Source organism: Engraulis encrasicolus, chromosome 24 (genome assembly GCF_034702125.1).
Source record: "Engraulis encrasicolus isolate BLACKSEA-1 chromosome 24, IST_EnEncr_1.0, whole genome shotgun sequence".
Classification (NCBI taxonomy): Eukaryota; Metazoa; Chordata; class Actinopteri; order Clupeiformes; family Engraulidae; genus Engraulis; species Engraulis encrasicolus.
In genome coordinates, this window is record NC_085880.1 from 18,608,528 (window position 1) to 18,635,246 (window position 26,719).

At 41.2% G+C, this 26,719-nt stretch overlaps 2 protein-coding genes across 2 annotated transcripts in view; one reads left to right on the forward strand and one right to left on the reverse strand.

Annotated features, from left to right (window-relative positions):
* The window catches only part of LOC134441478 (AT-rich interactive domain-containing protein 5B-like), a 77,594-nt gene extending 67,078 nt beyond the window's left edge, over positions 1 to 10,516 (reverse strand). Inside the window, exons 1-2 of the mRNA XM_063191810.1 lie at positions 10,201 to 10,516; positions 9,582 to 9,836 (exon numbers count right to left, since the gene is read on the reverse strand). Of these exons, the coding sequence (XP_063047880.1) occupies positions 9,582 to 9,836; positions 10,201 to 10,221 (276 nt within the window). The 5' untranslated portion in view covers positions 10,222 to 10,516. The remainder of the gene's footprint in view (positions 1 to 9,581; positions 9,837 to 10,200) is intronic.
* Positions 10,517 to 14,354: 3,838 nt separating this feature from the next.
* Positions 14,355 to 17,523, forward strand: LOC134441707 (toll-like receptor 4). The gene is made up of 4 exons (XM_063192098.1): positions 14,355 to 14,414; positions 14,497 to 14,663; positions 15,060 to 15,683; positions 15,993 to 17,523. The coding sequence occupies exons 1-4, from the start codon at positions 14,376 to 14,378 to the stop codon at positions 17,521 to 17,523; spliced, it is 2,361 nt and encodes a 786-aa protein (XP_063048168.1). The 5' UTR covers positions 14,355 to 14,375.
* The last annotated feature ends 9,196 nt before the right edge of the window (positions 17,524 to 26,719 follow it).

Genomic DNA, 26,719 nt, shown 5'->3' on the forward strand with positions numbered 1-26,719 from the left:
AGCAATTCTAATGGGGTCATGAGCAAAATTGAACACATTGGACAACAATGTCTACTAAATAGTGCAATGACTGTCTTTAATGAAACATATAGGTAGGTAGGATGGTTTAAAACAGAAGAATCTTTTTGCCCTGATAAAGACTGGTTTGCAGACGAGAAAGGATTTTTAACCTTTTTCACTAAAATCAGTGTGCCACGGATCATTACAGTAAGACTACCACCTTCAACAAGGACCCTACCTGTACAGTTGGGGCTAGGGGTCGACCGATACATGTTTTTTTAATGGCCGATGCCATACCGATTTTTTTTTCATCACCCTTGGCCGATACCCGATTTCCGATACCCGATATTTGGAGCCGATATGGGTTCAAAAAAAAGGTTAAAAAAATGACAAATATTCCAGGTCTCAAGTTAAAAATAAACATTCCTTTAACATTATCAAATTGAGGTAGAACTTGTAACATTTAAACACCCACTCTAATAATCAAGTAAATGTCTAACAATCAAGTAATAAAAAAATAAAGTGTCTTGGTGCTTTTAAAAAAAAATATATATATATATTGCGTATCAGCCAAAACCACACGCGTATCGGCCGCTACTGATACACCTAAAAATGCAAATATCGGACCGATTTATATATATCGGTCTATCCTTAGTTGGGGCCTTCACAATTTGGGGTTAGTCACAGGCTAAGTACGATAGGTAGGATGAGTGTTTCCATCGCTTTTCTAAACAACAGGAGCTCAGAACCTGTGGTGCATCATGGGTAGGTGGAGGAGGCCTTTGGAGACGGCGATGCCAAATTATCACGCCACACACAAACGCTAATGACACCTATTCATCCCTAGGCAACTAACCCCTTGGTAGCATCGTTGATAATCACATTGTTGCCACCTCACATACAATACTCGTGTTTTCCCTATTCACTTCTCTCTCCCTCTCTCTCTCTCTCTCTCTCTCTCTCTCTCTCTCTCTCTCTCTCTCGCTCTCTCTCTCTCACACCTTGAAGGAAAATTGGTGGCAGTGAAGGATCTCTACACAGTCTCACCCCAAGTAGTCAATTTTTGACACCCCAAGACTGCAATTTTTGACGTCTTGGGTATTCCTTCCACGTCACATTTTGACTATGTCCTCAAAGGCGCCCCCTTGTGGCAGCATAACGTCATTGAGGTTAGGTTTAGGAATAGTTTTAGGGTTAGGCCACATAGTCAAAATGTGACGTGGAAGGAATACCCAAGACGTCAAAAATTGCCGTCTGGTCCAAGGTAGTCAGAAATTGACTACTTGGGGTGAGACTGCGTTGAGGATCTACCTAGTGACCAATCAGGTGCTAAGAGATCTCTGATGCCACCAATCATAGGAGTCGTTAAATGATGTCATCCCACACATGCACATGCATATGAACATGCACACACATTCAAACATACCCAAACAAACACACGCATGCATTCCACACAGGCACATACTGTACACTATGATTCACAAATAAAAAATGACAGCTGTCTTGTGAGTGTCCACTCTTGTGAATGGTTGTCCTTCACATACAAGACAGCAAACACACACACACACACACACACACACACAGACACAGACAGACACACACACACAATGTACAGTGTATGCCATTTTTGAACATTAGTGCATGCTTCCTTTTCGAGGACGAGACATTTGGCGATTGTTACGAGGCACACACATTTTCCACACAATGTCCGCTCTTACTCTTGCCAGCAGTACCAAATATTTGACATAATGTGCATTCCTGAAACACTGCACGCATTATCAGATCTCAACAGGAGGGGGATCAAAGCTCTCAGCGCAAATAACGCTGACTGTTTGCTATTGCAAATGTTTGATATTTCAGTACAAAAATGTACTATTCCACTACTGCAGCTGTATATACAGTACAACAAGGAGTTAATGAAAAAGAAAATACTGTATGCTATTTACAGAATGGTATTCATAATTTGGTAGGTGTGATCCATTGTTGTTTGCCATAGACTTCAACGTCAAAGTATTTTTGTCTAAGAAGTAGGCAAGAAGGTGTTTCCAATATAATTCCAGTGTGCCAGCAAATTCATTTTTTGTCAGCCATTTGGGATGTTAGTACACCAATTCAGAATGTGTCAAAAATCCTACAGCCTGATTTTGGTATACAACAAAATCTTAAAAGTAACCACCAAAGCCTAATTTACCATCTGGGATGTGCACTAATTCGGAATGTGTCATAAATTCCACTGCCACCACCACCTAAGCACATTTGTTCAATACAGGGGTGCATTTCTCGAATGCATAGTTGTTAGCCAGTTAGTAACTTGGGTAGCTGGCAATGGGAAATTGCATTGCTAACGACAAGTTACTAGTCGTTATACTATACTAGTTAGCAACTATGGTTTTGAGAAATGCACCCCAGGTTAGGATAAGCCTGGAGATAACATCCAGATTTATGTCAGCTGTGGTTTTCTAATGCAGGTTAAAAGGTTACAGCACTTGAGTCAGTGTGTCTTTAGTTATCACCTTAAAGGATGCTATGATGAAACAGTAAACAGTGGGGGGAGGGAGGGAGAGCTCCTATAACTGTTAATTATTTACCCGATTCCTCATAAGGACCATTCTTTGTTTTTCACACTACATCTATTGTGTGTTCACCCGAAGGCAAGGTCCACCGTAAGTGTAATCTGGGACAAAATTCACCCTTGGGATTGTTGCAAATGGTTAAACCTTACATCATATATTTGTCTCTATGAGTCTCTGTTACTCTCCCTCTCATCTATTTATCTATCTATAGGCTATTTATATCTATCTATCTATCTATCTATCTATCTATCTATCTATCTATCTATCTATCTATCTATCTATCTATCTATCTATCTATCCCAGGCGGTGAGCAATGAGCTACAGCATGTTTCCCTCTGATGGCTCTCCTCCTTCAGCGATTGCCTTTGGCGCTGCTGCATAAACTGATAAATATGTAAACACATTATGAGATTTGGTTTCCTATACGGGGCACGAGCAGCGGCCAAGAGCAGCAGCAGGGCTGGAGCCGTGCCATGGGGAAAGAGAGAGAGAGAGGAGAGAGAGAGAGGAGAGAGAGTGGGAGAAAAAGAGAGAGAGAGAGAGAGGGAGAGAGAGAGAGGAGAGAGAGAGAGGAGAGAGAGTGGGAGAAAAAGAGAGAGAGAGAGAGAGGGAGAGAGGGGGAGAAAGGGAGAGAGAGAGGGGGGAAAGGGGGTGAAAAAGAGAGCGAGAGAGTGAGAGAAAGAGAGTGAGAGAGAGAAAGAGAGAAAGATAGAAAGAGAGGGAGGTCACGACTTTGTCTTTGCAGGATAAAGGCAGATGGGGAGAAACAAGGGATCGGGGAGGCCAAGGAGGCTTGGAAAATATATGATGTCATAAACCGCCTGTTCCCTGTCTACATCCCTGTCAAACCTCCCAACCCCTGATCATTTCCCAATTTTACAGGGGAATGGGGGGTGGGGGTGTACGGGGGACGATAATCTGATGCTGCCAATATAATACAGTATAATCTCAAAATAACATGATTGCGATGAAAACCTATATTATTAAATCTATTATTTGTTCGAATTCAGGAACACACACACACACACACACACACACACACACACACACACACACACACACACACACACACACACACACACACACACACACATAGGGAAGCCAACAATGGGGGACAAAGGAGTCAGTTGTCCCGGGCCCAGGTCAAGAGAGGGCCCAGAATTTAGTCCACACATTACATTGTATGTATTGGTTGGGGGGCCCTTTCAAATGACTTTGTCCCGGGCCTGGTAAAAACTGTCAGCGGCCCTGCACACACACACACACACACACACACACACACACACACACACACACACACACACACACACACACACACACACACACACACACACACACACAGGGGGATAAGATGTAGCTTCCTCACCAGGCAACGGCCTGGTCTCCTGAAATTTCCAGACCCTGCATTCCTACCGAGCAGTGATGCTTGGCATTTTACAGCAATATGCACCATAGGAAAGGATTACACAGAGTGCTCTATGTGTGTTCAGATGATGAGATTCATATGCAGAGAGAGAGAGAGAGAGAGAGAGAGAGAGAGAGAGAGAGAGAGAGAGAGGGAGGGAAAGAAGAAAGAGAGAGAGATTGAACAGAAACTGGGTCATCAAATACAGCATGTCTAAGCAATTAGCTCAACAACGCGAGTGCTTGATGCTGTGTTGATATTATTAGCAGGAACCAGGTTTCCAGTAACCTATGCTATGCGGGGATAGAGAACAAAAATATGATGCATTCAGCAGTGCTCATTTCTCAGTATGATTCAAGGCTACAGTCTCTGCCATTGGAGAAACATACTGTATTTATCATCTTGAATAAATGGATTAGCTCAAGTTAAAAGAAAATGCCATGAAGCCTGAGGACAAAGGCATCGCTGTGCAGATTCACAGTGGGCATACAGTGTGCATACATTCTATGTAAACCACAGACTTACATTCAAGTCCTGTCAGTTTAAGGTGTATATTAACAGACTTGGTTTAGGTCGGTGTTACAGTTTAGCTTTTGGGTCATATAGTATACAGAACTTAATGATTAGCTTACAATAGTCTGGAGGAAACAAGCAGACACAAGCTCTCCTGGCAACATCTCATCACACTCTTAAAGGTGCACTGTGTAAGATTGTGGTCAGAGTAGGTATTGCATGCTCCTCATTGAAATTGTGCTGCCTATTGCTAGGGTGACCAGACGTTCCGGTTTGACCGGGACAGTCCCGGTTTGGAGTTGTGTGTCCCATGTCCCGAGCAAACTCTCTCGGGACACAAATATGTCCCGGTTTTGGCCACCCACTACATTACGCCATGTCTATCAGGGTAAATATATGGAAAAGATTACATGTTTACCTGCCACAATTAATGGCAGCCAGCGCTTGTATTGAAAGTCTGAAGGAGTCAGTTGCAAATTGTCATTCCGACGCATTCTAAGCAATTGTAGAGGTCGCCGACCTCTAAAATTGCTTAGAATGCAGGAAATTGCATCTAAAAAATATTTTTTTTCTTGGGGGAGGACCCCCAGACCCGCCCGCCAAATATTGTCCTTCAGTCACGCACGAAGTGTCCCGGTTTTAGACTACAAAAATCTGGTCACCCTACCTATTGCCTAATTTGATCTTTTCATGAATATTAATAAATAATAAACCAATATTTACTAGTGTGACCAAAGCTGTGCAGCTAAAAATGCCAATTTCTGGACATTCAAAATGGCGGACCATGGAGAAGATCTCCTTTTCATGTAGGCCCTAACACTAGAACTACCACGGAGGGGTCAATTGACCTTTTTACCTAAAAGCCCCACAAGAGGGTCATTTGACCCTTTGGACCCCCTGCGGATACTCCTTTTGTTGTGGAAATGTGGCTGTTAGCAGCTCACAGCTGTCACTTGAGACACAGAGTGTTTTTGCATGTGTGTGTGTGTGAGTGTGTGTGTGTGCCCATATGGTGGATTTATAAACATATGGTGGATTTTTATGAAGTGAATCATCAGGATCAACGAGAATTTGGGATCAAAACTAAACATTTATTGTTAAAAAAATACAAAACAAAACATATTTACAATGAATGCAAAAGCTTCATTGTTTTCCCAGTTTTCGTATGGAAGGTTGTTGCAGAAGTAACTTATTTTTGTGTGCCAAAAATAGAAGGAAAAAAATTACAAAGAAAAAAAGCATATTTACAAAGAATGCAAATGAGTGAAATACATTTGAGCAGTCACTAACAATTCTGGCACTGCCATTGCTCCTTTCGGCATTTCCCACATGTGTATTTGTAACAGTCATCACAGCGCACTGTTGCACGATTGTCCTTGCATTTGATTTTAGCCTGACACTTGGCTCTTTGTCCGAGTTGTGGTGTGGAGGGTTGTTGCCGAAGCAATTGCTCCTTTTGGGCCTTTTTCATACCCACATGGGAGTGAGCCAACTCTCTTGCCAGTTCAAACAGGAAATCCACCCGTCTTTCCTTTCTCCCGGTGCATAGTTGATAGAGCATGGGGCATTCGGTGCTGCAATGTATATCATGTTGTAGAACACTGCTACTGGCCAGCGCCTTGTTCCTGCGCGGACAGTGTATTCCCGCACCATCTGGTCCATGGTATCGACGCCGCACTTTGTTGTGTTGTAGAGTGTGATGGTGGTTTCCTGTGTCTGAATCGTGCTGTGCATGCTGCTGAGAACATACAGTACACAGTCTTCTTCCGCTTGGGCGCATACACAGTCAGTGTGGCACCAGTGGATGAAAATACCTGGGTGGTAAATTCATCGCGGTGTATCTGTCGAGTTGACGGTGGGATTTCTTGGCGAATCCTGTTGACTGTGCCGAGGATGGTTGAATTCCGGCTAAGTAGTCGTTTTGCAAGTGACAGTGATGTAAAGAAATTGTCTGTGGTAACATTTCTGCCCTTGTCCAAGAATGGTTCCATCAGCCTCATGACTACACTCTCAGACACTCTCTCCCCACGAGGCAGAGTGGGGTCCTTGCCAAGATATGGGAGGATGTTGCAGACGTATTTGGTTTTCAAGTCACACGCCACCCAAAACTTGATACCAAACTTGTCTGGTTTAGTTGCAATGTACTGTAGGAAACAGCAGCGAGTCTTGCACGGGAAAAGTTGTTCGTCAATGGTGATGTGTTGACCAGGGATGTAGGATGTGATGCAGTTGGTGACAAACAATCCCCATATGTTTGAAATTGCAGCAAACCTATCAGTCTGTACTCGCTCGCTGCGGGTGTCTCTGTCATCAAAGCCCAGGTGATGCATGATGTTTTGGAAACGGCCTCGGGGCATGGTTTCGATGATGTATGGGCTTCCCAGGTTTTTCGACCAGCAGTCAGGCAGTGATGGCACCTTGAAGATTCCCCTCATGATGGTGATGGAAATAAATGCCATTAGTTCAGGTATGCCCATGAACCAATCCACATGCTCAGTTTGCTTCGCATGTTGAATTGTACAGTCTCGAATGATGCCAAGCATGTCCAGAGTGATGAAACAAAGGAAGCTCTGAAGGCGACTTGTGATTGACCTCCTGGCCTTAGCTGTTGGCTCTCCATCTGCGCTGTATGGCGATGGTGGGGTGAAATGTGGACCCGTTCCCACCTGTTCTTCATGCCATACTGTGCCATCTTTTGCAGTCTCTGTCACATCAGTCGCCAGCCGAGCTGTCGTGAATTTACTGTTTACAGTAAAGAAATTCTTAAAATATTATGTCCTTGACTGTTTTGACAATTGTGTAGACTACTTTGCATATGATGACTCACACAATGAAATCATGCTGACATGTTTTGGAGAGGGCAACCATTAGACTGAGAATTGTCTAATTCGTTTAGATAAGACAGGTCAATTTATTTGGAAAATGTGCTAAATGTATGCTCAATGTGTCAACTGTAGGGTACTTGTATATAGCCATCTGCCGAGATGTACTAAATTGTAAGTTGGTTTGGAGATTTGTCCGTGTTGTTTTGAGAATGTCATCTCAGTTTTGAGAAATTAGCCAAACCAATGGAGAAAAACTGTAACTGTAGGATACTTGTACATAGCCATTTGCAAGGATGTACTAAATGATGGAGACATGTACAAAAGCCTTTGAAATTTGATGAAAGCAATGATAAATGTCATTCTGTTGTGAGGAACTGCAAATTAGTTTTGGGATTTGTCCATGTTTTGAGAATGACATCTCAGTTTCAAGAAATGAGCCAAACCAATGGAGAAAAACTGTAACACACTGTCCGCCAAACTGTGCTATCTGTCTTTGCTGCTGATATCTTCATGCAAGTTGCTATTTACCTGTGGTGATTTTGGAGGCTGACAGCCCTTGGGAAGAAGCGGTCTGTCCCTGTTTGTCTTGGCTGTTAGCACTGTAAGGTGTGACCCCCTCACCCCTCACCCCACACACGGCCCCTAACAGCCTCATTACCATAACAAAATGAGTGATTAGTGTATTAGGTAAAAGCCGGCGGGTCAAATGACCCCTCTCTGGTACTTCTAGGTAGGCAGAAAAATCCTGGTAGTTCTAGTGCTAATAGGCTACAATTTTCCCAGTCATAATGAATACTTAGAACAGAGATTCTAGGAGTGTTGTCCAGTCTCTCTGCTTAGAATTTAATGGTGGTGGTAAGTGTTTGTTAAAAAGGTGACATTTGTGAATGGACAATGTGAATTCTGGAAATTGCCTACTAAAAATATTACACAGTGCAGCTTTAAACTTGGGCTGTGCTAAGAACCAAATGAGCCAACGTAGGCTATAATGACACATAGCAAAAACCATAGTTCGTAACACTTAAGGCTTAAAATATTTTACGGAAAGCATTTGGTTCCCAAAAGCAATTTCCCTTCATATCAGCTGCTTTGCATTTTAGCCTCTTCAGGAGAGGCCTGTGTCTATTACCTCAAGCCAAAAGGCAGCACAGACACTCACTGATAACCATTTCCTTTGGTCTGTCAGCATGTGACGTTCTAACAAAACCTCTTTCTGATTTGGGAATTCTTGTAAAGGGAATGATATGCGAGGCGGAACTATTTAACTTTTTTTGGTAAATAATGTGCTGTTCTGCATTTTTACTGACTATGCAAAAAACTAGATTCCGTCCGCTGAAGAGATGACTTTAACGGACTGGAAGGCAAGGCACGCCCCCTCAACGAACAAGGCAGATTGCTGTATCCGTTTCCAGATTCCCCTGTGATCTGCTATGCCTGTGACATCACAGCAACCTCGGGGAAGCACAGTCAGACAATTGTGGATTGTGCAACACCGCCAAGCACAGCTTCATAGTCATCTACTTTAATGCATTTGGATAACAAATTCATGTGTAGGTAGGCTACGTAGGTTGCATAACCTACCGAAACATAGGCTATTTTAAAATCACAAGACACAGTTGTAGTACACTACATCCCCACTGTTGGCCTACACTTTAGGCTACTATATCAATTTACGCTCGTATAGCTTCAGCAACCATTGCAACTGATATTAAACCCACTGTAATTCTGCTGAACTGCGTGCATCACAATATGAACGGTGAGTTCTGCCAAGGTGCTATTACGCGGAGGATCTGACATCTGAATTGTCATGTTGCTATCACCGTGTGCAATCTCACGGTATGCTGGCATTTATGCTGTTATTTCCGTCCCCTGAGCCATCAGGTCAGGCAGGCGGTCGCACTGGCCAGCCTCGGCAATGAAACGTATCCGAGTTGCCTACCAAACGCCCGCGCAATAAAACGCACGGGACAAGCGCACCGTGGATTGAACTAGAAAAGACAAACCACAAATTAATAATCGAAAAATGCATGATGTCACTCTGGAAATGCGTACAGTCGTGCACGCTCAGTGGAGGACTAGAACGTCTAAATTGAGGTCAGGGTAGCTATTTTGACGCAATCACCTTCACCCATATCTCCGAAAAACATTAGTTACCAACACTGCGGCAGTTGTCACCTGGCATAGGCTAACATCACATACCTACAGCGGTTGGCTGAACAATGTTTTAAAATAACAAAACAAACAAAACAAAACAAAACCACTCACCTCACCGTGGTTCACCGTTCGCCCCGTCGGAGTATCCTCGGGCAGAAAATAAAGTTTAGAGCTGGACAAGAGGTGCTTAGTGGTCCGCTCTTCCCACAGAAGCTGAAGCTCCGCTATGCAAATGGGGTCCTCCGGTGTACATCTGACAAGGAAAAAGTCACCCAGGGACAGGATCCGCGCTCTTCCCTCTCGATAACATTTAAAAGCCTTGTAGAAAATGTACGGACCGTGCAAACCACAAGATGAGCCTACCCACTGTTGGGGGAAAGAAAGAGACAATAAAATACGGGTTGGGTTAAAAAAAATGAATAATTAAATTTCAATAACTGTCTTGACTTGGCTTGTTATTAACACTGATGTTAAATCGATTGTTTTGCATTTCTTTGAATTGACTGAGGTTTGCAATTGCGATAGGCTATTTAAATATGACCGTGGAAACGCATAGCCTATAAAGAACACACATTAAGTATAAATATAAAGCGAGAAAAGCACATTATTCATATCCTCCTGATATAACATAATTTTCACAATCGCACTATAAAACACACCGTATTGTGCGATAAACCCTGCACTATGACATGAAACGGGGTTTTAAAGTAGATTTGGTGAATGGCATTACCTTGAGTGAGTCGGTCTCCATCTCGACGCTCTGAATTGATTAAACTCAACATTCTCCTCAAACTTGTTGGCTTGAATGGATTTCCGAAGGTCCTGCAAGCACAAAATAGGCTATTTCCTTGTTCACGTCTCTGCTGACTCCATATGGAATGCTGGCCAGTTATGTAATTGCACCGCGATCATTTCCAAACCCAAGGAATATGCCTTGCGACCAAGATTACGCACATCCGTCCTTTTTATTTTTCATCTTCCCCAGTCCCATCAAGTGGCGAATTTAAAAACACGCGTACAATAATAAAATGGTAGCATTGGTGGAGCGGTTGTCAACTGCTTAAAAAAAAATTTTCACAACGCAAGGCATGACACTGTATTTGCTGGGAACGCTGCTTTGTTGAGCGTATTTCAATAGGCTACAGTATATTTCCCTTCCAGGACCTGTGTAAAGGCAGTCTTTATGTTGACTGGAGAGAACATTTCCGTAATGATTGGTAGATTAGGCTATGGACACTGTATCTTGAGCAAACAATCGATTACGAATAAGCGAATTTCGGTAAATAGCATAGACAACAGCCCTTGCCTCTAAAAGCAGAATTAATCGCAAGTCGTGCTGTATTATGTACCATATCCGATGGTGCTGAATATAAAAGTCTTGTTTGTATCCTGATATTGATGACGGATGGCGAATCCGCGCAAGGCTATTATTGGAGGTTGCCCTTGTTCAAGTCGCTACACGACCACTTTGTTGCTGTGTTACAGACCGCGGTCCTGAAACTTATTATTAGGCTACTTTGTTATTGTTTTTTAATCATTTTCTGCAGCTCTCGCAAAGCATTTCCAAGTAGGCTACGGCGCACGCACACCAGTTCGAAGAATGTCATTGCAATTCTGCACCATAGCTATTCTGTTACAGATCATTACAAGACAACGGAGGGGGTCGAATATCTGACACAGTATGTAGACCTAACTAGACAAAAACGCCACGAATAGTTTGTGCACATATAAGGAATACTATAATCATTTTTAATTGGTTCTGCATTCAGCATTTCAATAAATGAAATGGATGACTGGTCCCGCTCAATCATCTTATGTTATCTTATGCATGTAGTCTATGTAGTATATAGGCTACCACAAACACTGACTGAACCCATGCATAGGCTACAGTATCTTTAGGCCTACATAAGGACTGCAATGTAAATAAGTTCTTGAACTTTTTTTCTGTAATAATTTTGGCATAATGTGTATCACTTAGTATATGTATTGCATAACATCTGTACAGTGTCAATAAAGAATGTCAATCAAGATAAAACACACACACACACACACACACACACACACACACACACACACACACACACACACACACACACACACACACCTTTGTGTGCTGTAGGCCTGGATACCGTAACAATATGCTCGATGTAGGCCTACTTTCAAATGGATCCATGTGGAAGGTTATTGGGAGCACATTTGACCACATATGAGGGTAATACAGTAATCTAATTTTAAGATCTAGTCAAGTCAGTTTTTATTGTCAGTTTCTTCATATGCAAAAGTCATGCAAGGAAATTAAAATTATGTTTTCTCTCTTATACCATGAGAGGACAGACATATGTAACGGAGGCTAACTAGCAGAGTTGGCGTGGAATGTTGGTAAACCTCCCTCCCAAAAGCCTCATACAGTATCGATGCCGTTGGGCTGAGAGAATGGTTACTTGGTCCGGCGGTATCACACTGTCTCCCATTGCCGGATCGTTGCAGTTGACGAGGTCGCAGGTTCGATCCCCGATGGGGGTCGAACAGGTGCAAGATGACCTCCGTCACACATACATGGGACTGACATTTGACTGACATCAAAGTGCAAGCCAGGACAAGTAACAATGATGGTCCAATACCAATAAAGTGATGAAGTAATGAATAATACTGAGCATTTAACATTGGTGACAGTGATGGACCAGTGATAACCAGAAACAATAAGTGATAGAGTAATAAATAGCAATTTAACATTTAACATTGAACATTTACCATGAAGGGGAAGAATAGAAGAAATATAATAACAATAATGATACTAATAATAGTAGAATACAAAATTAATAAGTCAAGGCTATGCTGTACTACACACAGTGCAGTCCAGCATAGTCCATTGTAGTCAAGTAGCAGCATTTTAGCAGCATACTTATGTCAAGGACATATAGAGTTGATTATACCATGCCCTGCCTGAAAAAAAAAACAGACAGCACAATACGATAAGTTTGAGATAATGACAACCGTTTTATAAAAAAGACACCATTGTTTTGTTGTTGATCATAAAAAGGACAGTGGATTATTTTCATTGATTCATAGGCCTACTTGTCACTCAGTGGACAACCACTGATAAGAATAACAATGTGTTTGCAATTCGCCACCTTGTGGATTCATGTTGTCACGACACGTGGATTCCTGATTCCTAAAATACCTCAATGGAATGCTGGTGAAATATCCTCGGATAGAAAACTGTTGTGATCTTCATGTCCGCGATGCAACTAGTTTGCTGTTGTGTAGTTCTTAACTGAAAATCTACTGCCAGCAAAATCTGTATCTCGACTTCACAGCAATGTCAATTCTTTCCCTTTCCCCGATATAGTCTTTCATGGGACTTCTATGAAACTGTGGTAAGGGGTCAGTGCAGTGACACCATATTGCAAACCTGTAAAGTTAAATAGGCCATATTAGCAGTTTAGCTGTCTTCTACAAACTGTTACACAGGGGGGACCTTCAGCAAAAATCGATAAAGGTCATTTTTCTTGGATGTGAAACAATTATAGTCACTTCAGCTTCTGTTGTTGTTTTTGTTGTTTTTCTGATGGAGAAATTAATATTATGGCACACTAAACACATATGCCTTTCAAATTCACAATTTAAAAAATATATATATTTCGAAACTTTAGTGCCATCTTATGGGCAAAGCTGGGTACTGCTAAACCAGCGTCTTTGTACTGACATGTTCTGTCAAGATGACATGTAGGCCTTGTCCTCCTTTTTAACTGATTTTCAGTTATTTCCCTACTTTTCCACTTAGATAAGAATATCCACAATGACCAAAGCTCTGTTCAAACCTACAAAGCACAAAGCACATGTTTGTTGAACACTTCTCTGCCGAGAGAGCCTCCTGATAAAGCCAATCCCATTTAAAACTCTCCCACACTAACCTTGTTACACCTGTGTGTGCACTGTAGGCCTATTTCCCCACCAATGAAAGTTATCTGAGGAACTCTTGAATAACTGACGGAATCGACCCGTTTAGAAGTCACATCATCACTGACGTCATTGTTGACTCAAACACACACACACACACACACACACACACACACACACACACACACACACACACACACACACACACACACACACACACACACACACACACACACACAGTGCAGACCCTAAAGAGGGAAGACCTGCCGTCCTGAAGTGTGTACGTTTGTAAAAATAGAGATGCTTCGGGTAACACTTCTCCAGATTTTTGAGTCTTCAGGCCCCACGATGAGGTTGCCGCTTCAGATAAAATATTTTGTCTTTTCCACGCACAATCATCGTAGTGCAAAAGGCATCGAAAAATTGAAGATGAGACGCCACTTTTGCTACTTTTATACGTTTTTTTATACGGTCACCATATAATCATAGCATAAGTCAAGTAAGTCAGTGTCGTTGACTTGTATTAGGCCTATGCAGAGAAATGCATAATGCAAGGTAATATAAGGTCATAAGTAATATGAGCAATTACAGCACTTAGTGACAGTAAGATAATGAAGATAATGAAGTGAAAAATGTGATGTAAGCTGATTAAGACCATTGGCCATTTCCACTGCTGAATCACTTTCTGAGAAGAGAAGCAGTGAGAACGTCACCTTTGTTGCCATGCCTAGATGAATACAACTGTTTTAGTTCCCAAAGTCATGGACAACGTTCCTTTGTTTCCTCAGTAGCAAAGTTCCCCATTTATATCTGGAATGTGTTCCTCTTTGACCGTCAGCAGAAGATCTCTGTGCAGCATTGAGCAACACAACTGTCATTACTATACAGACACTCTGAGGGAAGCTTTTGTGATACGAATCAAATTATGTCAAGATGTTTGCCTATCCTGTACACATTATAGCACTTCCAGCTATTTGGGCTATCTTTACTCCCTCAGCTGATGCCATGATGAAAGGAACTGGGCTTAGGGAGGCATGTGTGGAGGTACAGTGCATAAATTAATTCTGATAATATGATCAATTCAGTGCTAACATTGTAGATTTCAACGTCTCTGTCTCATTTTCAGATCATCCCTGGTCTCCAGTACTCGTGTTACAGGAGGAATCTGACCTACGTACCAGCCTCCATCCCCTCCACCACTGAACACTTGGATTTCAGCTTTAATTACTTAAACACTTTACAAAGAGGTGTTCTGCCGAGTCTGCCATCCTTAGTGCATCTTGATCTCACAAGGTAAACAAGTTGTTTTTTTACAGTACAGGCTATACAGGACAGATTATTTAAAAAAGAGTAGGTCTATATTTGTATTGCTGTATGCTGCATTTTGATCATGTTTTGAATTTCAAAATGAACATGAACATGAATGAGGAAACATATCTAACATGCTTTTGCTGTTTTGGAAGTTCTTGTCATTATCAGGGTGATACCTGATCTATCATCAACCTTTCTTTCATAAGGCTAGCTTCTTCATCTCGTAAAAGACTATTTAGTTATACTAATGCTGCTTCTAAAAGGTGAGGGGGAAGTGCAACTGTGTACTGTATTATTTTGTATAATTGCTTGACAATTATGCACACTACTAGCATGTGTATTTACCCTGCTCTCTGCTTTCTTTTACCCTCTGAACAGATGCAACATCCAACACATTTACAGTGATGCCTTCATCACCACCAGAAACTTGTCCATTTTGATTCTGACTGGAAATCCAATAAGATGTCTTGGTAAACACAGTTTCAATATTCTGACAAGAATGCAGAAACTTGTATTAGTAGATACTGCTCTGTCTTCATTGGATAGCCTGAATTTACAGAATGCAACAAGCCTACGTGAATTACAAGTTGGGAGAAACAACATATTTTCCATTGCCCTGCCGATGTATGCCGTCAGCTTCAAGGACTTTGCTGTGCTAGATCTGCACTCAAACAACATTTCTGTTATTAGAGCGGTTCACACATCTGTTCTGCGAGCTCTTGGTACCAATATTTCTTTAATATTGTACAGTAACCCAATATCCTTTATAGAGGCAGGGACTTTTTACGGTCTTTATTTAAAGCAGCTGGATGTAATTGACACTTTCACCTCATCAGCAATTATGAGGAATGCAATTGGAAATCTTAGTGGCTTGAGTGTGAAGACACTGAGGATCGGAGGCTTTCTGATCTCTTCAGAGAGTTTAATACATACGGATTCTCTGGATAAACTTTGTGTCATACAATTCCAGGAGATTTTCTTTTATCAACCTACATATGAAGAGCTCTTTTCCAAAATGAGATATATCCATTTTATAGAATGTTGGGAAATTGAAATTTTTGTATTGGGCATTCGATTGAAATGCATTGCAAAATGCATTTTTATAGAGGTTTTAAAGTATGTTCTCAAAACACTTGAATGGCAAGAATTCACACATAGATGATAGGACCTCTTAACAGTCAATTCCAATATTAAAATGCAAAAAGTCAAAAATGGTGTATATAGCGTTTTGGAAAAGAGCTCTTCATATACAGACCTACACAGGCACACCCTTGAATGCATGTCTAACTGTTCAAAAATCGTATTGAATAGAGTTGCGTTAAATCTTTTGGAACATTTTCCTTTAAACTATCTGGAAGAGATTATTCTAGTCCGTGGCAAACTAGCTCGTCTACTAGGTCCTCTTCTCTCTCATCAAAACAGATTAAGGAAACTGGTTATCAATCATAATGCAAGAGTTATTCCATCATTTCTAAATATTGAAGATTTGCCTAGTCTGGAATATGTTGATCTAAGTGACAATGGTTTGATAATGCCATGCTGTGACTATGAATTTATTGGCACTCCTAATCTACAATATCTAAACTTAAGTATGAATGCAATGGTAAGATTTAGATCACAAGGACTATCAAGTCTTCCATATCTGGAGATACTTGATCTCAGTCATACAAAAGTAAACTTGGAAAATTTTGCTATCGATTTCAGCAAACTTGTCAAATTAAAATATCTTGATTTCTCCTTTTCACAAATTCAATTTAAAATAAGCATCTTTACTGGTTTGAACAGTCTTCAAGAATTAAAAGTTGCTGGCAATACCTTTAAAAAAGACATTTTTGGCCAAATGTTTTCAAACCTTACGTCTTTGATGATCCTGGATATTTCTAGTTGTGCCATTGAAGACATACCTTGGAATTCTTTCGAGGGTCTGCATCATTTAAAACACCTCGCTGTGAGTGGGAACAGGCTGGGCACTTTAAACTTTCTTACCCATCCAAGTCTTTCAAACCTGGTGTCCATTTATGCAGATGGCAACAACATATTCACCATCTCACCCTCTATTTTCCATCAACTCTCCTCTAATCTTTTGCAATTTGATCTGTCCTTCAATCCAATAGAATGTTCATGCTCTAGTTTTGAGTTTATTTCCTGGATCATCAATCACCAATCAGTTCTAAAGAATCCTGATCAACTGTCATGCAAAGGTTCACTCGAGAGCTCTAAGGTACTTGACTTTGATCCTACACACTGTATTCACATAAAGAGAGTTATATTCTTACTGCCCATATTTGCAGTTGTGATGTCACTGCTACTGTCTGTATTGGTGTACAAGTTCCAGTTTCATCTGCGCTACTGTTTCATACTGCTAAGAGGCTACAGAACAGCTAGCACACAGGACTACTCTTATGATGCCTTTGTAATCTACTCCAGTAAAGATGACGTCTGGGTACAGGATGAGCTCAAGGAAAATCTTGAGACAGGATTTCCCCCAGTCCAACTTTGCCTCCATGAGCGAGACTTTCAAGCTGGGAAGGCAATCACTGCAAATATTGTGGATGAGGGAATAATGAGCAGTCGCAAAGTAATTGTTGTGGTGTCTCAACACTTCATAGACAGCTCCTGGTGTCGGTTTGAGTTTGAAATGGCGCAGTCCTGGTTTGTGTTGGGGCAAAGTGCCCGCATCATCCTCATCATTCTTGAGGATGTGGAAGATAAAAACATAAGAAAGGTTTTTGGACTTCATAAGTATCTAAAAAAGAACACTTATCTCAAATGGAAAGGGAATGCACTTAGCAACATGAGGTTCTGGACTCGTCTCAGGAAGGCTATCATTGCAAATGAATGATTCTTTTGATCATGCTCTATTACTTTATTAATGAATTATTTTATCATATGGTATCCTGTATCCAATGCCTATTGGAAATGATAAACTTTTGCCACATAGTCTCATACATCCATATAGTATGGAAATGCGGTCACTCGGCGTCTAGATTTCTAGACTAGCAATGATGAAGGTTTTTTTTTTTTAAATCCTGGTTCCGGTTCATGATCCTGATCACCACCATCACTTGTTCCTTGGGTCATTTCCAACAACTCCACAAAGTTTCATCCATCCTTTTATAAGTTTTCAAGTTATCATGCTGAGAGACAGACAAACAGGCAAACAAGCAAACAGACGACAAACCAGTGTGACCGAAAACATAACCTCCTTGGCTGAGGTAAAAACCAAAGCCTGAAATTCTGGCTCGTGCCCATGTGATTTAAAAAAAAAAATACACTATTTAATGCATGGGGACTGATTTACCATATGCTCTGCTTTCAATATAGTTTATGCGAAACCTCGTAATTTTTGTGAAAAAACGTAAAAATGTGTGAAAGATATGTTAAAGATGTAGTGTAGTGTTTTGTTGCAGATGGGACCATTGGTGATCCGACACACAGGTCGCGGAAAAACGTTTTTGGAAAGGAAATGGATGGGAATATGGCATATGCATAATGAATATGTCATCGATCATAGATTGATTTTCATCTTAGATTAATTTAGAATTTCTGAAAAAAGGACATGATGTCGGTATCCTACTGGTAGCTACAATGATCATCAATGATCATAAGACTGTATTGTTGTGAAAGATACTAGCTTATGTGAAAAGGGGGCTATTGAGCCCAATGTGAGAGTGGAAATATGCCATATGTGCTGTGTATCATGTTATATGCTTTGTTTGTACAATGATAAAGCAATAAAGCTGTGATTGAATTAGTTAGCCTATGTTGTTTCCTGTTTGAACCTGATATTTTGCAAACTAGTTTTTTATGAGCAACTTTTTCTTGATTTTCAACAGGAGTAAAGGGGAGGGGTGGTGTTCAAGACATGTTGATGTTAAAGTCAAATATTAATTTAAAAAAAAGAAAGAAAACATAGCACTGAAATTCTACATGATATAATGTTTGGTTAAATCACAGTAATATGGGCTAAGATCTCATAAAGCAGGATTAGAAATACACTATATTAGCAAAAGCATTTTAATTTAACTGCCATCCCATTCCTTACCCATGTGGTTCACTATCATATTGGCCCACCTTTTACGGCTATTAGAGCTTCAACTCATCTGGTAAGGCTGTCCACAAGTCCACAGTTGAGGGGTGTGTTTACAGGAATTTTAGGCCATTCTTCCATTTGCGCATTGGTGAGGTCCATGGAGGTAGTATAAGACCTGGACAGAGTGAAGAAGTCCCGCCCCCAGTCATTTCAATGGGGAATGCTAGTGAATTCTTTCCTGGTGAACCAGAAGCTATGTGTTGACGCCCAGGGGGCTGGGCTACACAAACCTTCTGGTACACCTGTGATTCGCTCTCCTCCTCAGTTTTCGAAATAACTGGGGAAGCACGACGAATCAGGATCGTAGGGAGGGATTTCAGTGGGTATGACGTTTATCGAACGCAACACCCTCCCCCAGGGTAGTTCGGCTGTGCCCGCCCCCTCCCTGAATCACAACAGTAATGGCGGCGTGCGAGGAGTTATCATGCGTCGGGATGGAAGCAGCAATTTCAGCGGTGTTATCCAAAATACCTCAAGTTGATTTTCTAAAGGACGTTGTTCTGTTTTGGTTCCCGACCTGGCGGCGCTTACGTGACGACACGTCCTACGTCACAAAGCTTCAACGTGAGTGGTCGAAGTGTCATGTCATTCATATGAGGTTGCTCCAACCGCGTGCAAGCATCTTTTGACTAAACCCCGCCTGCGGAGAGGCGTGAAAGGGCAGTGTGCCAGTAGCCTGTTACTTACAGGCTACTGGTTCACCAGGAAAAATGAATTCAGCCAAAATTGAACAAATTTTCAGCTTCCAAAATGTTTCATGGCGCTCATTTCCGACATCCAGTTTATTCAGCCAATTACGTGCCACGTTACTGACTGAAGTAAGGTTGACTAGAAAGCTATATGAAAGACGGACATTGGATCGAATGAGCGAATTTGTGAAAATGGCGATGAGGAAGTGCCTTGCTAATCGCCGAAGCTAACCAGCCAAATCCTGACCCCCAGGTGAGGTCACACATAGGCTAGATGTTGGTCGAGAAGACCTGGCTCTCAGTCTCCACTCTTAATTTTTTCCAAAGGTGTTCTATTGGGTTCAGGTTAGGTCTCTGTGCAGGCCAGTCACGTTCATCCACACCACACTCTAGCTACGGTCGAAACGGGAAAAGGCACTGTCCTCCCAGTTGGCTAACTGGACATCGAGTCATCAAATCTGATTCCAAATGAAAAATTGCTTTATTTCCTCATTTGGCAGTTGCCTCAATTTGTGGGCGTAACGTGTATATTTGAGGGCAACATCAGATGCTGACTTACTGCTGCCTGCTACCCAAAATGCTGTGCAACACCTCCCTCTCAACGGGGAACTTGAAAACAAACATGGCTGTCATCTTACTACCTTAAAACTGTCTTTATTCTTACACTTTTTTACTTAAATATTGAGAACTGAAGCGAGAAATCAACATTGTAGTATCTAAATATGATGTTGCTAGATCTACTTATAGCCCATTTTACGATTTCGCCATCTGTCTGCCTTTCATAGCTCAAATAGCCTACGTAAGCTAAGCGCTAACGTGAAGAATATAACTCCAGCCATAGAATCGCTGTAACATCAAATATGTATCGAAGTTGCAGGGTAACTCTCTCGTTAGCGAGTATAACGAACGCCTTGGCAGAAAGCCTCACGACGGAAATCACATTTGATGAGACACTTGTTTATGTAGACAGGGAGGAGTCATCGAGCCACTGCATTTGATTTGTAATGCAGGGGTCATCCCTATGTTCCCCAGGTCCTATGTTATCCGGGTCCTATGTTCCCCGCAACCGGGGAACTTAGGACCCTTTTTTTCAGAAAAGGGTTCTATGTTCCCCGCTGTTTCCAAGTAGACTGCCGCATGGCAAAGCGCAGGTTGTTGTTGCACTTCTGATAGGTTATAGTCAGCCTGCCACCAGCAGCTAAGGTGCTTAAATAAACTTTTGATGGCATTTTTTGTTAAAAGTTGGCAACCATGCCAGAAGTTATCAGCATGGGCTAAGGTTTCAGAATCACCTGGTTGCCAACACGGAACTTGACCTTTAAGGTCAAATATGAAGGTCAAAAGGTCAACCACGGTCAAATAACAGTGTTATTTCGTTAAAAATTGTTACAAAGCTGTTAAAAGTGGGCAACCATGCCAGAAGCCATCAGCATGGACTAAGGATTCAGAATCAACTTGTTGCCAACACTGAACTTGACCTTTAGGGTCAAATTTGAAGGCCAAAAGGTCAAAAACAGGGTATTTTCTTGCTAGTCTTTGTTGGGAACTGTATATTCATGGAATTCTTTTTCAAAAGTTGGCAACCATGCCAGAAGTTATCAGCATGGGCTAAGGTTTCAGAATCACCTGGTTGCCAACATGGAACTTGACCTTTAGGGTCAAATATGAAGGTCAAAAGGTCAAACACGGTCAAATAACAGTGTTATTTAGTTAAAAATTGTTAAAAAGATGTTAAAAGTGGGCAACCATGCCAGAAGTCATCAGCATGGACTAAGGATTCAGAATCAACTTGTTGCCAACACGGAACTTGAGCTTCAGGGTCAAATTTGAAGGTTAAAAAGGTCAAACACTATGTATTTTAAGGTTAGACTTTTTGGGGACTGTGTTCGTTGATATCTTTTTCAAAAGTTAGTAACCATGCTAGAAGTTATCAGCATGGACTAAGGTTTCAGAATCACCTGGTTGCCAAGAGGGAACTTGACCTCTAAGATCAAATTTGAAGGTCAAAAGGTCAACCGAGATCAATAAAAAAAAATCCGTTTTTTGGTGATGTGCTTTCATAAAATACAAGTTGTTTGCATGGTACTGTATATTGAATAATTAGTAGGCCTATAATTTAATGTTTGATTTTGCTTATCATGGTGGGGCTCTGGCCTGTCATCCTTAGACATTCATCATAGCTCATTAGCATAAAATTAACTTAAAGTTGTATTTTTTTTTAATTTTCATTCTGGTCATCTCAATTACTTTATTCTTCTTCGTGAAGCACATTAAGCTACTGGTATGAAATGGGATATGCCTTGGCTCACCAGTGAATTTACTTTGCCCCATCAATTCACAGGCTTTCCATAGAAAAAATAATGACTTCAGTTATTTCTGATGTGTTTCAGCAATGAATGGTTATACCAATGAAGGGTACTTGCTGATTTGCTATGTCATATCACAGTTAGGAAATAAAACCTACAGTAAGAGCCGAGATTCTTTAAGTATATAGAGATATGCCATTGTAATAGGTTGCTATGGGCACCTAACATGACCAGGTTCCGGTCTGCCTAAAAGGGCATGTCATAATACTCCTAGCATTGAATAGAATAGTCCTTAGGTCTGCCTAGAGGGGGATTTCCCCCTCCCCTCCCCCTTGCAATAATAGAACCCGGAAACAATGGGTCAATGGAACCTCTCTCTCTCTGGTAAGAGTAGAGCAATTATTGCACACTTCTCTTGATGTTCTCATGACTACTGTAGAATGTTCTGTTGCAATTTCCCAGGCTTGAGTTTTTGTGTCACCTGTATAACGCACCATGCTTATCTTTGGGTCTTGATCGACTTTTTTCAGAAGACAAAAAGGCAATTGATATGTTACCACCAAGTGATGCATGGATTGCATCTTGCATAAGCAAATCAGCAGGCAAATGTATGGCTGCAGTCTGACAAAGTACATATTAACAAAGACACTGAGGAGACAAGTGGTTGGAAAGTTGTAGACCAACACTTGATGGCTGTGTGGCAAAGGAAACATCCAGTTCCACATAGTAGCTTAGGACTGATAAGATGTGGTTGTAGAACCAAGTGGGCAATACATGCCTGCAGTTGCCCGAGGAATGGACAGCCCTGTATACCTGCATGTGATTAAAATGTAGAATGTTTAAACGCTGTAGGGATAGAACATGATCTGGATGACACAACCTTTTTGTAATAACGGCAACAATAGCTCCTTTAAATACATAAATATCCAGTATGTACTGACATCACATTTGAATTTTAATTATTGTTTTAATTATTATTGAAGTAAAGAAACAATATGATGAATTACATTCTTGTTATTGACAATAATAATAAAGTAAGAGCAGAGATTCTTTAAGTATATAGAGATATGCCATTGTAATAGGTTGCTATGGGCACCTAACATGACCAGGTTCCGGTCTGCCTAAAAGGGCATGTCATAATACTCCTAGCATTGAATAGAATAGTCCTTAGGTCTGCCTAGAGGGGGATTTCCCCCTCCCCTCCCCCTTGCAATAATAGAACCCGGAAACAATGGGTCAATGGAACCTCTCTCTCTCTGGTAAGAGTAGAGCAATTATTGCACACTTCTCTTGATGTTCTCATGACTACTGTAGAATGTTCTGTTGCAATTTCCCAGGCTTGAGTTTTTGTGTCACCTGTATAACGCACCATGCTTATCTTTGGGTCTTGATCGACTTTTTTCAGAAGACAAAAAGGCAATTGATATGTTACCACCAAGTGATGCATGGATTGCATCTTGCATAAGCAAATCAGCAGGCAAATGTATGGCTGCAGTCTGACAAAGTACATATTAACAAAGACACTGAGGAGACAAGTGGTTGGAAAGTTGTAGACCAACACTTGATGGCTGTGTGGCAAAGGAAACATCCAGTTCCACATAGTAGCTTAGGACTGATAAGATGTGGTTGTAGAACCAAGTGGGCAATACATGCCTGCAGTTGCCTGAGGAATGGACAGCCCTGTATACCTGCATGTGATTAAAATGTAGAATGTTTAAACGCCGTAGGGATAGAACATGATCTGGATGACACAACCTTTTGTAATAACGGCAACAATAGCTCCTTTAAATACATAAATATCCAGTATGTACTGACATCACATTTGAATTTTAATTATTGTTTTAATTATTATTGAAGTAAAGAAACAATATGATGAATTACATTCTTGTTATTGACAATAATAATAAAGACTATATAACTTCTAAATATACAGTCCCCTAAAGTATTGGCACAGAAAGGCAAATTTCCTTGTTTTTGTTGTTCACTGAAGACTTGGGTTTAAAGGGGCTCTAAGTAGAATTAAAAGGTTAATTATTCACTGTCCAGAGTCATCTGATACTTACAGTAGGTGAAGTGTGAGTCTCGTGACCACTTCCACCGTCCACTGTCAGAAAACCCCAAATGCAACTTTTGACAGCGCTGTCCGCTTTGGGAGAAACCTCATCAAAACAGTGTTTTATTTTCTTTACGATTATTTGTTCCAATACTTTCACTCAACTAAAATGATTTAAATAATACAAAATATCTAATTATTCAATACATCACGCAAACAACTTGTATCTTATGAAAGCACTTTTTTTTTTTTAACCCCGGTTGACCTCTTGACCTTCAAATTTGACCTTAAAGGTCAGGTTCCATGCTGGTAACCATGGACCATGAAACCTTAGTCCATGCTGATAACTTCTAGCATGATTGTCAACTTCTGAAAAAGAATTCCATGAATATGAAGCCCCCACAAAAAAAGGCAAACCAGAAAATGCATTGGTTTTGACATTCAAATATGACCTTAAAGGTCAAGTTCCATGTTGGCAACCAGGTGATTCTGAAACCTTAGTCCATGCTGATACCATCTAGCATGGTTGCTTACATTTGAAAAAGAATTCCATGAATATACAGTTCCCAAAATAGACTAACCAGAAAATACATTGTTTTTGACCTTTTGACCTTTAAATTTTACCCTAAAGGTCAAGTTCCGTGTTGGTAACAAGTTGATTCTGAAACCTTATACCATGCTGATGACTTCTGGCATGGTTGCCCACTTTTAACATCTTTTTAACAATTTTTAACTAAATAACACTGTTATGTGTCTGTGGTTGACCTTTTGACCTTCATATTTGACCTTAAAGGTCATGTTCCGTGTTGGCAACCAGGTGATTCTGAAACCTTAGCCCATCCTGATAACTTCTGGCATGGTTGCCAACTTTTAACAAAAAATGCCATCAAACATATATTTTTGGGGCTTGGCAGGCTGACTATTAGGCTTAGGGATAGTTTTGGTCAGGGCACACATTTACAACTCAGAAACATTGCATTACTGACAGGTTAGGTTTAGGGATGGTTTTGGGAAGGGCACAATTTGAAAACTCGGAAACATACAATGCGGGGAACATAGAATCCTTTTTTAGAAAAAGGGTCCTAAATTCCCTGGTCCCATACAAAAACAGGGGAACATAGGACCCGGGGACCATAGGTATGCTCCCGGAATGCAGTCTCTGTCAGCCATGTCTTTATGAACCTTGTCGTGTTGGAAGAGGATGGGGCATGCTACCCACAACGTTGGGCTGCTTCAGCATACTAATGACAGTTTTCTATATAAACATGTTCGCTTATGAGTTCTGACAAGTTACACTTTTGACTAGGTGTAATCACTTAAGGAGGGCTCTAGAGGACCGGGTGTGATCAAAATCAGGACTGACACACCATAAAAGCCTAATTGGACCAGAAAGGTGAGCAGCACAAAATTCTTTGGAGTGCACATCAGCTGACCTCTCCTGGGCCACCAACACTGTATCATTGGCCAAGAAAACCCAGCAAAGCCTCTACTCCCTGCACAAATTGAGGCATACCAGTGCCCCACCAGCCATCATGACCACCTTCTACAGAGGAACCATTGAGAGTATCATCACAGGGTTTTTTTTTTGTAAACATGGTGATGTGAGGAGGGGCAAGACACTGGCAGCCAACCACGTGAGCAAATTTTTTGACCGACAGCGGTTTCCAAACTGAGGTTGAGTTGTGCGCAGCTAGTTTTGCGCAGTCAGGAGAAAACAAAAAAATAGAATTTATAAAGGAAGCAATGTCGCCCCAGAAATATCTGAGAGTGGGCTGAACTGGAGAGAGCTTGAACAGAAAGCCACCAACAGAGTGAAATGGAGGTTGTTTGTCAATGGCCTATGCAGGTGGAGCAAAGGGTTCAAGGGGCCATTTATACAATGATGATTACAAGGGAAAACAAAAAAATATTTGACCTGGGGTGCATTTCTCGACAATGTCATTGCTAACTACGTTAGCAACTTACTGTACTTGGTTGCAATGTAGCCTAATTTCCCATTGGCAACCTACTAAGTTGCTAACTGGTTAGCAACGATGCTTTCCAGAAACTGGGTCCAGAAGTGCCTTTCGTTTACACAGCAACCCTGCTATTGTAGGCCAACCGTATCTAGTGCCATTCGTGAAATCCTTACGAAAAAAAAACAGAACAAATCAACTATAAACATCACGATATAGCCTCGTTTGTCGTGGTTGGGTGATGAAAGGGAGAATTGACAATTGGAGTAGTTTGGACGGACGGCAACAATCCAGCGTGAGTGAAGGGTAACTGCATGGAAACGGGACTCACTAGTTTCATACGGTAATCAAACATTTCAAACAAGCGATTCAGGGTTAGGGTTAGGTTTAGGGTTAGGGCTCACCCACTCTCTCATTCTCGTAGCCTACGGACGGCAGTGAGTGTTGCCCAACCACGAAAAACGAGGCCATATCGTGACGGCACCACAAAGCATAGTTGATTTTTTTCACAAGACATTTCTGTTACTAAACGCAAATATGCTTTGATGTGCCCTTACCAAAATCATCCCTAAACCTAACTTGTCAGTAAAGCAATCTTTCTGCTGCTTTACTTTTGCCAAGACCCGCGACATTATGCAAATTTCTAGCCAAATTATGCCTAAACCAAAACCATCCCTAAACCTAACCTGTCACAGGGCATTGTGGAGCACGCTTTAACTTGTAAAGGCACATTGGACGCGCGATAGTGGGTTCAAATCAGCGTGTCATCTATACGCAATGCATGATGACATGTTGCCTATCGGGGCTCAAAGACGCAAAAAATGGAAGACTCCTTCCAGAGTGGGGAGTTTTGATGACAACCTGGGTTGTGTCTCCATTTTAACAGCAAAAAAGCCAAAACATGTTCATGTTTCATACACCTTCAGGTAACACTTTTCCAGA